At 36.4% G+C, this 13,776-nt stretch overlaps 1 protein-coding gene across 12 annotated transcripts in view; it reads left to right on the top strand.

Moving 5' to 3' along the window:
* The window catches only part of CAMK2D (calcium/calmodulin dependent protein kinase II delta), a 160,335-nt gene that overhangs the window by 140,801 nt on the left and 5,758 nt on the right, over positions 1–13,776 (top strand). For all 12 annotated transcript variants that reach the window (XM_082052000.1, XM_082051995.1, XM_082052001.1 and 9 more), the window contains 3 exons: positions 10,060–10,135; positions 11,254–11,348; positions 12,615–12,843. In XM_082052000.1, the coding sequence (XP_081908126.1) occupies positions 10,060–10,135; positions 11,254–11,348; positions 12,615–12,843 (400 nt within the window). The remainder of the gene's footprint in view (positions 1–10,059; positions 10,136–11,253; positions 11,349–12,614; positions 12,844–13,776) is intronic.

Here is a 13,776-nt window from a genome sequence, read left to right as displayed (position 1 = left end):
ATGATGGGCTGTCTTAGCTCATGACAGGTGGTGTCAAAATGTTAGCTTTATTCTGAGGGAGCAGCAGAATAGTTTGGCTTTGGCAGCCTGGAGTTGACACTAAGCAAAGAACTCCTGCATGATGGAAAAGCTCCTCTTAATTCTTTAGATTTCTGTTTTGACAAGTGGGGATCAGATTTTTTTTTCCTGTATTTGTAAAAACACTTCTGAATCAGTAATTGACCATTTAATGACTGAAGAGGAAATTAATGATATGTCTGTCAAAGTGACAGTCGATGATGAAGTACAGACTTCCTTGCACAGCGGTTAGAAGAAGCTGTTCTTGTAATATAGCCATATGCTGCACTTTGGCAGGAAGTGTTAGTAGCATGACTATATATCAAACTAGAACTACAAATACCAACAGTACAAACTACACAGAACCTTAAAAGTGAGAGGAAGTAATAGAAAAAGCATGGACTTGTGTAACGTTCAAAGCAGTCGGTAACATATGCCGTAAGGCTTTTGTTCCATCTGCAGTATCTATACCCAGATGTACCCAACATTTTCAGATCTGAATGCTTGCTGCCTCGCATTCCCTCCTTCATTGGGGAGTTAATAGTGCTAATGCCACTATTAATGTTTAAACATAGATGTTGCCAAATTTAGGAAGAGAGACACCACAGATAATACCACTATTCTTGAAAAAAGTAGATTCTTTCAGTTTCCCTGAAAGAGTGTGGTGTAGAAATGCGACAGTATATATACACAATGACATTTTAAGACAGTAAACAATCTCTCATGTATTCTGTTCTTTCTGTGACTCCAGAAACAAGCACACTTCTTTGCCACTTTGTTCCACAGGAAAAAGAAAAATTCTCAAAAATCCTGTAAAAAAAGTGAAAATGTAAATCAGTTTAAGGAATGCAATAACAATCAAGTCAAACCACCGTCTGCTGTGAGGCACGCAAAGGATTATAATGTGAATCCATTCTGGTAAAGCTACTTGGTAGAAACACGATGGTACTAGTCATCTGGTAATTAGCCTACCAGCTGAGTTTTGGTTAAATGATTTATGGATTAGAAATTTAGGATTGGGCAAAACACCACAAGTTAACCCAGTAGCTGAATATGCACCAGACTTGCATATATTTTTTTTTATTCTGATGCTTCAAAATAATTTCATCCCAATAACTGGAATATTGAAGTCAGTTAAATAACTAAATTTAGTGACTAAAGGAACTGTGAAGTCCCTGTAACACCTCACCTGTTCTCAACTAAGTTTTAAAAATGTACTATTTTGGCATAATATGATTTTAGAAATGTCCATGAAATGCTCTGTTTTCTGTAGGGATCATCCATCCTGCGACCTGGGGAAATTCAGAAAGCCGAAAGCAGTTATAGTCTACTAAGAATAGGATTAATTCAAGTACAGGTAAAAATAACTTCAGTGCTGAGAGAAGACATTAGGAACATGATAGGCTATTAGGGAAAAACTGCTGGTGTGGCTAACAGAAGATGCATTTGGGCTAAAATCATTTGGAAGTGGAGTTTTCGTGGGATATCTCTAACAATCTGGTTAGAATACTGAGTATAGAGGACTCTGCAATATTAAGATAAAGGGGCTCGTGGAGTTGTATACAGTGGGGAGACTTACACCCACTAGAAAAAAGATAACTGCTATAAGCAGCTATAGTAACAAATTTACTAGCAGTGAACAATATTAAAAAATCAGTGAACGTTAACATTGCTGAGACTTTTTTGTAAACTACATGGCAGTTACTGGGCTTGTCAGAGATAATGGTAAAGGCTCAAGTGATTAGATTTTTAATTTACATCACAGGAGAATTCAAGTCTGTTGTCAAAAAGCATGTCTGAGAATTTAGAAGAAAAAATGATACAGTGAAGTCAGACTCCAAAGCTTGGGATGGGAGTGGGGCTGGGCAGAGCCACCTGCAATTCCTTTCTGTCAGAAGTGTCTGGAAAACGAGGAGGTCTCCAAAGCTGAACTGGATAATTAGTCATACTTGGCAGCTATTTCACGACAGCACAGTGGTGAGAATGTGGGAACCCAACTAGTCTACAATGTGTAGTACGAAACTGCATTAACTCTCTGTTTGTTGGTAAGGAGCAATTATTGTATGTATAAATTATAATTACAAACAAGAAAAATATTCATTTCTTAATTGGTAAACTTGATAGGTTTTAATCTGCTGTCACAGATGTGGGAAAAAGATGATGTTAATGTGGCATATTGAGTAAAGACAAATTGAAGAAGGATTATCAGTTAAAAGCAAGCCATGGAAATTAAAACTCATTTTCAGCCTCACGTGCTTGAGGTATTCAGGAATATATTTTTAAAGGTAATACAGTTTTGCTATGAGTATAATAGGCAAATGCCACTTTTCTTAGAGTTATCGTTTGGCTATTATTAATATTATCATTTATTTCAGCACGTCTTATGCTTTTAAAGCTTATTTTAAAGGAAATCTATGTAGAATTGAGGATTATTATTGATTTTCCATTGTAAAACACTAGTGAACAACAGAGTTTTTCTGAATTGGTAGAATAATTGTGTAAGAGCAGAGTTTAAATAAAAATGCGCACAACAGCAAATCTCGTTAATGTCTCAGTCATCAAGACTTCAAGCTTTATTTCTTGAGACAGCAGCCAGATTCCATGATTAATGTAACATGTTGAGAAACCGTAGTGCAGTATCTTGTAAGTGCAGAGGCCATGATACTGCTTTGTTCTGACACTGTAAGTGATTTGTCATTAAAAAATAAACATTTGCCAACATTTTCCACACTGTATACATGGTAGTGTAATTTTATGGTAGCTCCAAGGAGAGAGCATCTTTAGGAATAACTAATTTCATATAAATAAAAAGAAACTCTGTAGTGCATATGACAAGTTGCTTAATATTATAGTATGATAAAGGCAGTGTATATATATATAAAGGTATGACAAGTAGGAGATGCACTCATTTTGCTTGATCTTTTTTGTCAGTATAATGTGGAAAAGTGATTTGCTGGGATAATTTTTCAGGTATTTGCCTACATATCTAATGAAGTAATTGTTTTTTCATTAGGCGAGTAGTAGGCTTGCAGATTTTCAGAAAGATGAAAGAGCATCAATAGCCAAAAAAAAAATCTGGAACCATCCACCCTTATAATAAATTGATGAATAAGAGTGAATGTTTGGAATCAGCAGGCATGAGGAAAGAGATGTTACTCATAAGATGACAACCCAGATGTCTTAGTTCGTATCAAAGTTTAAGGTATTTTGTGCTACAAGCATGGAGAGGAGAGGCAAGATTCAATCTTCTGGGCACTCAATTTGGACAAACTAAATTAACAAAACTTAATGTAGTTTTGACAAATTAAATTAAACTAAATAAAAGTCCCCTGGGGCGTGCCTTGTCGTCTGAGGGTCTGGGTATTTTTTATGTACATCGAAGATTCAATCAGTCAGTTATTCATGCAGCACCTTCTTTTCTTCACAGAAATTACTTTCTTGGAATATTTGTGGGATAAATTAAAAGGGAAATTATCAACAGAGAATGTAAAAATATTGGTGTGAATAGAATGGCTTTGAAAAACATTTTGTGACATTTGCTGTATTCCTCTCCGCTTCTGGGGCAGCAGTACCTGCTGTAAAATTGATTGACATCTGGTGCATTCACATAACTAGTGTTTGTTATACAAGACAGGATAATATTTGTAGTCTCTTCCTCTTTCTTTTCAAAGTGTCAGAGTATAGAAATAATATTAGTGCCTTTATTCTTTCCATCTAATTGCTATTTGTTGGTAGAATATTTGGATGAGAAATAAAGCTAGGTTCACCCATACTGTGCCATACAATTTTAGCAGGCCAATTGTCACCTTGATGAGGACTGTACCATTTTTAAATGATAGCACAGTGAGTGCTATCTATTGTCTCACCAGATTTAGATATCCTCCACAATGTAGATGTCTATATTTGAGCTAGTTGTCTAGACTCTCTTTAGTCAACCCAAATAGGTCAGATGAGTCACACTTGTCTTAGATACCTATTTTAGGATATGATGAATCATGCCCTGAAAGTGCTTATTTCTCTCCATCAAATGTAAGGGAGGGAGGTTGAGAGAACAAACTCACTTGTCGGTACTTATACATGTCTAAAACGTTGTGAGATTAATGCACATTGACGTCTACAAAGATATGTAGTTAAGAGTACTGAGTTGAAAAATTTAAGGGTTTTATTCTTGAGAAGCAGCGTATGAGCTAGTAAGAAGAAGAATCATTTTAGTAATCTTTCAAGTTCATGTACTAATCTATAAACAGGCTACTGCATTCTTCTGAAAAGGTGCCTTACTGCATAGCAGGTTTTCATCACTATCTGATTCAAAGCAAACAGTAGTAAGGGGTAGGCATTTCCCCAATTTGGGTATTATTTGAAAGATGGGGGTGATTGGTCTTTGCTCTGGATTTCACAGGCCCTGTAGCGAGTGGTGTCTGCACTGCGGTTAGTTGATAAGCTATTTTCTGAAAGACCAAAAATATTTTTATCCTTTGGTATAATAGTATGATGACTGTTCCTAGAGATATTTGGTTTCAAAAGAAACATGTCAGAGAACAATTTAAAAAGTGTATTCATAGTTCTGTAAGATCAGTGGGGGTAACTAGTAATCATCCCAGTATAGTAATTACATAATCATCTAGACTATTAATAACAACAAAAAGATGCTCCAATAGTGGAATGAAGCATAAAGTGTTTCAAATTATGTTCATAATAAGCATACTGGTGTCAGTTTTGAAGAAAATCATGGGTAGTATGGTAGTCAATTATACCAAGGATTCTAGGATTCTTCTTTGTGTTTCACAAAACACGAAGTTTCTAGTATGTGTATTTCTGAAGATATCCTCACAAATCCACAGCTCATTTTTACTCTACACCTTCTCTCTGCAATTAAAATGTCAAAGTATCTGTCATTTGTGTGTGGTTCTTGTAGAATAAGTTTACAAATGTTACTTGGGCTAAAGGGAAGGAAGAAAAGCTCTATAGTTTCTTCTTAGAATAACTGTTTTTGCTACTGTGGTTTTCAACTTTTTTTTTCCTATGATATTTTATTTCACTAGCTGTGAGGTTGCATCTTGTAAGTTTAAAGCGTTTGTAGTGTTAGATGCTTTTTGAGTAAATGATCTTCTTATTTTGTGTTCTTCAGATATTGGCATTAATGGTGTTCTTTAATTATTAAATATTATCCCCAACCTGTAGCTGAGTGGGAAAAAAGTAGTGAAATATAGCTAGAGGTTAATAACTAATTTAAAGTCAACATACATTCTACAGCAGTGCTGCAGAAATAATTCTAGCCAGTGTTAGAATATGTTCTCTTTTGTTCTTTTCTTATTTGGTCTTTTTATCGATGCTCTTCATAATATTCTTGCTTGAACTGCCTTTGTATCAGTCATAAGTATCACCTACTCGCTTGCCAAAGCAGGGGTCTTATTATTTTGAATTGCTGATATCTTATTACCAATAAGTCACCATCGCTACAGGGGTAAAGGTTATATTTAGAGAGTAGGTCCATGATCTTTTCTTTAATGGATTTACTTCACCATATTCTAGCAAGGAATGTAAAAGCTACCATGCAGGTTTTTCCATGCAAGTTTGACGTTTTTGGTAGCTTTCTGCTACACTGTCTGCATTCCGCTCAGCATCTTTTAACTTATTTTTACAACACTCTTCCCTCACACCTCAGTAAAACACCTAATGTATTTTTGCTAAGTAATCATTTACTTATAGAGATTATATAATTTTATGCCAATAGAAAACCATTGCCATATTCTAAGACAGTATAAATGCGTCAGGCTTTAGTTTTTTAATTGCCTCTTATACTCCCCTTAGAAAAATTAGCTGAATTAGTTTTATCAGAATCTCTGTACAATTTTTGAGTTTTCCTGCTGTGTCTTAAGAGTTTTCTGTCATTTATCAAACTCACTTACATGCCATAAGTCTATATATTGCTCTTGCACGCTAAACATGATGGTGTTTTAAAGGGAGAGAATAATACAGTCATAATACACGTATTAGTAGTTCATTATGCCAAAGAAACTGCATTTTGGTTCAGTCCCATCATCTCATCACATTGTGAAAGAGCATACAGATCTCTAACAAGTTTTAACCAAAACTGAAGGACAGTATTGAGGAATTGAGTATAATAGCGTAAATTTGCCACTGCACATGAAACAGCATAATTCCCCTAGATTTCAATACAAGCAAAGTCTACTTTTGAATTAAAAAAAAAAAATCAATTGAAAATGGTGATTGTAAGTGACAGTTATCTGGCAGATGGGCACTGGCCAGATGCCTCTTCCCTTATGCCTCGTTTGTTCACTTGTCCTTGTGTAGTTTGTAATGTGTATTTAGATAGAAAAAGAAATCAGGGGTTTGGAAGAGCATGTGTTATGTGGAGTCCATCAAATTTGTCATGAGAATTCGGTCATTTTCTTCCTGCTTTAATAAATGCTGATTATTTATGCCACGTGTTGTCTGCAATAGCAGGACACTGTTCCTACCAATACGCTTTTCACCTTAGTTCATCTTCAGTGCCCTCCTATTTCTTCCTTTGTGCTAAGGAAAAGTGCAAGTATTTGACTTGATTCCCGTGTCTGCCAAGCCATGGCTGTATTTTCTTCCTCGTCTTCCCTTAGTGCCTTCCAGTCTCCTTCCAGTTTTCTGCTTGTTGTATTCCATTCCTCCTTGTTGACCTGCCCTCCCTATCTCCTGTCTCGTCTTTCCACCCTTGCTAAACCCCTATGTCCTAGGCAATATACTTACAGGCTGAAATAATTTTAGCATGTATTTGTACTCTGTTTCCCTGCCCCCACATGCATACCTGCACAAAAAGTGTAAAATGTTAAAATAAAGAAGATCCCCAAGAACAATCCAATAGGAGGTTTGTGTAAAATCACATCAGCTACTGGGATTTTTAATGATTGTTTCATATCTGATGCTACTGAATGTTTCATATTGCCTTGTTCTTTACCGTCTTTTTCTTGTAATGTTCACTCTTGCTCTCTAATGAGTATGGGCTGAGAATGAAGTGGGGTTTTGCACACACAATAAGTAATGTCTGGAACTCCAGCTTCTAAATTATACTCTACCTATGTGTTTGACTTTCCGCCAATGAGGTTCCATACCAGATGACTAAAGAGGAAGAAAGCTAATATTCTAGTATGTGTGTAATAATTTTGTGTTACTGAAAGGGAAGAGTAGCATAGTTTCTTTCATAGACAGAATTTCATGTGGTGCTTGTAATTTTGTAGAAAAATTGAGAAATTAGTTGAAAGGCAAGTGATCTGGCAACATCTTTCTGTTCTGACAGCCCCCATTGTGAACCGCAAAGTCTTTCCATAAGTACTGGAAGAACTGACACTCTTGCTCGAGTATGATAGAAATGCAACATTTTGATTCACCCAAAACATCTTTTTGAATGTATGTGTGCAAAGCTTTCCATTCTCATTTAAATTGAAATCAAGTCACAAAATCTCAAAGATTCACGAAGAAACTTCTGTCATTCACACACATTTAACTCCTGCTACTGAAGGCAAGAAACGTTGCCAGTGAATCAGGTTACCATGCAACTAAATTGAGCTGTGGCACACCATTCATTTAAAACAAAACAGAACACCTTAATAAGCCTCTGAGCTTGGTTCACAGAATGTTGTGCAACAGAATATGTTCAGATACTCACTGTTTGCTTGCTGTTGCCTGTCAGAATGTAAGTTAACATGTGAGTTAACTATGGGCTTCTCATGGTAAAACTTGGAAAAGAAAGGACCAGTGATAGTGAAAAAGGGAGTATTGACAATTGTCTTTAGCAAAAGTGAAAGTAAAAGTACGTGTCTGTGTGGTTTCATGTCTCTTGGGTGTGGAAACTATAGTACCCTTGTAGGCATTTTCATTGCTTACACGAATCTAAGAGATATCGAATAACACGATCTCATGATTATTTAGCAGCTCGTTTTTACCTCATTCTCCACTGTCTGATTCAATAATCTGTATTTTTTCCAATCTGACTGGAATGTATTACTAAGTTATTTAATCAAATCTTTTAGTTTAGTTATATGGACATACGGTATAGCATGGAAAACTTGTGGTTTCCTCACTCCATGAAGTCTGCATATTCTGCATTTCATTTTACCAATCTTTCCTAACACTGCACCGTTATGTCTTACTCAACTGTCCTACTGCTTGGCTTGTGCTGATGATGCCATAACAACATCCACAGTTTGGTCTGTGTTGTTTAAACATGTGACAATGGAGCCATTGCTGATCTGCACTCAGAACATCTGCTCCTTAAAATTCTTTGTTGTTTCCACAATTTTTGTGAAATATAAGGCAATTCATACTCTAAATATTTTTACCCATCATGAAACTTAGTAGTCAAGAACTACTCACAAGAAGTGTTTATATCCACTTCTTCCTCTATCATCTCTTTCATTTCTGGTTCCTTATTGATGCTTTTTATCTGAATATATTAGGTGCACACTTCAGAAATACTAAAAGAGATGGTGCAACATAAAAAAAATTAAAAAGCTCTTTACCAGCACAATGCCAGTTCTTGCAGTACAGCACATTCTGCCTGTTCTCCCCAGATTTTATTTTTGAAGAAATATGTGAATGCTCTCAGTACTTCAGTTTTAACATTCCAAGCATGTTTCCATGTGTGTGTGTTAATGGGCTAATTCATGTGTAGGAGTGCGCAGGAGAATTGGAACTACTGCTTGCACAAGTGATCTAGTACAGGCTAGTTGCTTGCATTTCTTTTTATTTCAAGCTGGGTCTTCCAAATTTATTTTCCAAGATTGAAGAAGGAGTTGAATATAAGTTAAATACTTGCAAATGTACTGGTAAAATTTCCCTCCCTTATTTAGCATTAAAGTCACAAAAATCTATATTTGAGAGCAGTACCACTCTTCTTGAAATTCATTGGTATAATGATAAATGTACAGTGCAAAAATATAAAACTTCTGTTCTTCAAAAAACAAGTTTTTTAAAGTAGAAGTCAGTTTGCAAAGTGAAGCCAGTAAGATTTTCCTTCTTGTGAAAATCTTTTAAACTTTGCCCTCCTAGAGCAACTGGTGTTAGTAATAATCATACCACTGTGCAGGAATTTGCTTGCAGTGTTTTAGTGGCTCCTATCAACATTAACAAATATTGATCCGTGAGCTTGTTTCTTGACTGATAAAGAAAGCAGGAACAGTTTCACGTACTTTTGCCTTTGAAGCATATGCAAACACCGTGTGAGTTTGAATATTCTCACTAGGAATACATACTCTCTTGTTCTTAATGTAATATTCTTTTGTTACTATTTACCATTCATTATTATTAGTTAGTAGATGTTCTGTAACATCCCCAAATAATCTGACTGAGATTTATAGGAATATAGACGAGTTAAGCATTTTACAAGCAAAGGATAGTCACAACCTCAGAAGTCAGAGCTGAAGGACACTGTGTTGTAATTAGAGCCTTGAGGGTGTGTGTGCGTAGTATGTAATCCAGAAGCTTTGCACCAGAGGATCTTGATTATAGGCTTAGAGCCTAGATTCCTCTTTACTTAAATAGATGCATTGGGCCAAAGAACACACCAGTTGTTACAAAGATTCCTGAAAACCAGCATGATACACTAAAAAGCTAAAGGCCCTGTGTGTATATGAAACATTAGAGCATTGCTCATAAACCAAAAATCAGTTTCCTTTAATTTGAAGTTAAGAGTTGGGATTTGGGTTTTGGTTTGCTTTTTAAACAGCAGGTCCTTCAGTGCAGGAAAGAAGGCTTGAAGCATGATAGAAAAGTGGATTGATTTTGACATGTGTGTAATTTCCTTATGAATACAGGAGTGCACTGAAGCCACGACAGTGTAAGGCAGCAATATAACATCATGTCCTTTGGTCATAGACAAGAGAAATGGCCGTTGCACCAGCTGAGGAATGACAGAATTACCTTTGTTAGGGTTGTTCTTCTGACAGCTGCTCAGCTGTCACCTTCCACTTTGCCTTCCATTTTAAGAGTTGTGTTTGTATCTCCTTCTAGCTCGTAAGCAGGAGATTATCAAGGTTACTGAGCAGTTGATTGAAGCTATCAACAATGGGGACTTTGAAGCTTACACGTAAGTTTTCTCATTAATTGGAGGGGCTGAGGAGATTTCATGTATGTCATACTGTATATGTAAATATGCATATTTATAGATGAGTGTGTGTCTTTGTATTCATGTATTGTTGAAGTTAATTCTCAGATTACCCCAAAAACACAGGACATTTCATCGCTGCTCTGCCTTGGTTTAAAAGACGCATGGTTGACAATTTCAGAGGAGCTGCCTGTGTAAATCAAACACACTACTCTGTCAAGATAGGATCATAATTTGCTGCAAAATATGCAGTGATCTATCTTGGTATATGAAAGTAAAGTCATGTTTGCCATTTAAAATCCAGAAAACACAGCAGAATTCTCTTTTAAGAGAAGAATTGTATGCTATGTAGAGATTGATATTGCCTAGAATGCCATTTGTGCTTCAGAGTATGAAAGACCACATGGAATTCAGGTGCCACCATCCTCTCCTGAGCACCAAGCATTACTGTGCAAGAATGTGCTGGGTGAAAGTGGCCTGATTTCTCTCTCAACTTTTTTCTGGAAAGACAAAAGAAGAAGTAGAGGAAAGCCCTTTCCAGCATTTCTTTTGGTGTCCTGTGTTTCTGTGGGTAGATCGTGTCCTGTTGCTGCACAAGCCTCACAGTGACACTGCTCGTCCTATTTAAAGATTTGCCAGCACTAAGCGCTTGTTTGGTATGATCACATTAAAGCCTTTGTACAAATGTCAAGTGGAAACTTATCCCAAATTCTTATCTAAATTTTGTCATTAAAAAAAAAAAAAAAACTTGTTTAAATAATGATGTGATACATTAAAAATACCCTTTGGATTGCACAGAAGTAGTTTTCAGAGTTACAAGTGAAAATTCCTAGTTCTAATACCATTCACTTGTGGTGCCATCTTTGTCAGTCTTTCTTTTGGTCAAAATTATTTATATGGAATCTAGTCCACCTGAAGCGAGCTGCCCAATTTACTGATTTAAGTGAAACCAGAATTCCATCAATTCTCCCCATTTAAGTTCTTTTCCATTGTCATGTCACAGGTAACATGTCTGGTGGGAATAAAGGAAATTGTAAAAGTAATGTCTCCCGTGTTCCATAGCTGTATGTGAGAATTACAGAATTTCCTCCTTTCCACAGAAAAATCTGTGATCCAGGCCTTACGTCTTTTGAACCTGAAGCTCTGGGTAATCTAGTAGAAGGGATGGATTTTCACCGGTTTTACTTTGAAAATGGTAAACATTCCTTTTTCATCTCTATGAATCTTCATTTGTTCCTTATTATTTGTTTCTCTGGTCTAATCAGCATTTTGGTTTAGAAGTTAATTGATTTGGGCATGGGGAAGGAGTATTATTTTTTTCATTCAGAGTTCTGCTATATATGTTTTTCCATCTGTTTCTGCTGCGCTCATTCACACATCATAGGGCACCTTGGATAGCAAAGTTTCAGGTATTTGGAAAGAGAAAGCCAAGATGTATAAAAGAAAAAAACAAACTGTAGATAAGTAATTCTCATACATTTTATTGCATTGGAGAAAAGAGACATCATGCTGTGAGTATACTTAAAAGAAAGGTCCCTAAATCATGTGATTACAGTGATTGTGACTAACAGTCAGCACTCCCAGTGAGTATGAGTATATGATGTATTGGGGAGGACATTGTAGTCACTCAGTCTACATGGCTGAGGGTCTGATCAGCTGTCTCTTTTGTATTGGTTTCTGTATTATTTTAAATTTTTAATGTATATTTTTCAATATATATATATATAAAAATATGAAAACCTCAATATATATACTATATATTACAATCTTGTCAGCTATAAGAAAGAAAAATTACCCATAAAGTGGATTTTAAAAAGTTTTGGAGGATCAGGTAATGTAGGTAACCATTTTAGAGCAGACGTGACTCAAAAGGAAATAAAATATAAATGAAGATAGCAGCTCATCCAGTAATTTCTGAGAAATGCCAGAGCATAAAATGGGGTTATTGTATTCCTAAATTCTCTTCCATCTCCAAAACAGCTTTTTCTGTATTTTTCCTTAAATTGTTTCCTTTCATTATCACTGCTTTTTGGTTTTCAGAAATCTCAGCACTTAATAAAATATGTCACAGGACTGAGTTAAAAACTGAATTATTATAACTGAAAATATTAAGTACGAATGTCATTAGACAGTAGACACAGCAGTGAAACTCATGTTCAGAGAACAATGAATTGGGAAGCTCAAGATGGTGGGCCCGCCTTTATTTAGTCAATTTATATGGATTAAATTATATGCACTTTGAATACTTCCCTTATAGGAAAGGGGAAATATACTTTATATTGTGATTGTAGTTATTTCTACTATGTACTTGAGCTAGATGTCAGTCAGGTTTATCAGTGAGTAATTCTTACTTTGTATCTGCTAAGCTTGCTATTTTTGTTTTGTAAGATGAAGTGAGGTGAGTTATTCTGGCTTACAGAGAGAAAATTTAGTTTATCCGTTGTCTCTGTTTGTTTCATAGCTTTGTCCAAAAGTAATAAGCCAATCCACACCATTATTCTCAATCCTCATGTCCACCTCGTGGGTGACGACGCTGCTTGCATTGCATATATACGGCTGACGCAGTACATGGATGGAAGCGGGATGCCAAAGACTATGCAGTCAGAGGAGACGCGGGTCTGGCACCGTCGGGATGGGAAATGGCAGAATGTTCACTTTCACCGTTCAGGGTCACCAACAGTACCTATCAAGTAAGAGACAATTGGGACCACAAGCTCGAACTATGTAGGTCAGACCAGATAGTGTAATAAATAGCTGCTTTGGGCCTTAAAAACTATGAAACTGCCCTGGATAGTGTAATTTCTTGTGGTCATTCATGCAGTGTGTATTATATCCAATAATGTGCATATAGTGTTGGTGCAAATATTTTTAAAATGATTGTTCTTGTTTTCAACTGTGATGCCCACTGATCCAACTCAGTCCCTGAGAAAAATGTTTTAATGTAGATAAGGCTTGGTGGAAGTCACACAAAATAGGACTGGAAAACCTGAAACAGAATTTCAGGAAAACCTGAAAAAAATAAGAAGCAATAGGATACAGGGAGCTGTTGAGCTGACTGAGAGTTTCAGGGAAAAAGTATCACTTTTCTGAAAAACTGAAGTTTGAGTTTTATTTGATGTGATTTCCAGCCACCTCTACTTACTCAGGCCTAGTTATATTCACTGCAAATTGATTTTGAGCCAATTTATGTATTTACTTTGTAAATTGTCATAGAACTATCTGTTGCATTCTTATCTCTTGGCACACTCTTTGCTTAACTGCTGAACAGTCACTGTCTGGTAGCTATGACATCTGTGTGGATAAGCCTCAGATCTCTCCCATCATCTTTTTTCCTCTCTTGTTCATTTGGGCATCTTCGCGTGCCCTCCCATGCCCTCGGAGTCACGCCGTGACTCAGAGCACACAAACCTCAGTTCCTTGAGCCAGATGTTCAGCAGTGCAGGTTACAGCATGCTCATAGCTGCAATAGCGAGACAAAGAGTCGTGGCCTTCTCAAGAGGCTCTGCTCAAGTCCTTTGCTTTTCTTCTGCTTTCAGCCTTCATTAATGCTGCTGTGTCCCTCACTGGCCTCTGACTTAGGTTAGGCTGTATCCAAATTAGACAGTACTGGCATAGGTTTTGAT

This window comes from Streptopelia decaocto (assembly GCF_964273445.1).
Source record: "Streptopelia decaocto genome assembly, chromosome: 4".
In the NCBI taxonomy this organism is placed as follows: Eukaryota; Metazoa; Chordata; class Aves; order Columbiformes; family Columbidae; genus Streptopelia; species Streptopelia decaocto.
Note: the sequence above shows the minus strand (reverse complement) of the source record. Positions and strands in the feature narration are given on the sequence as shown.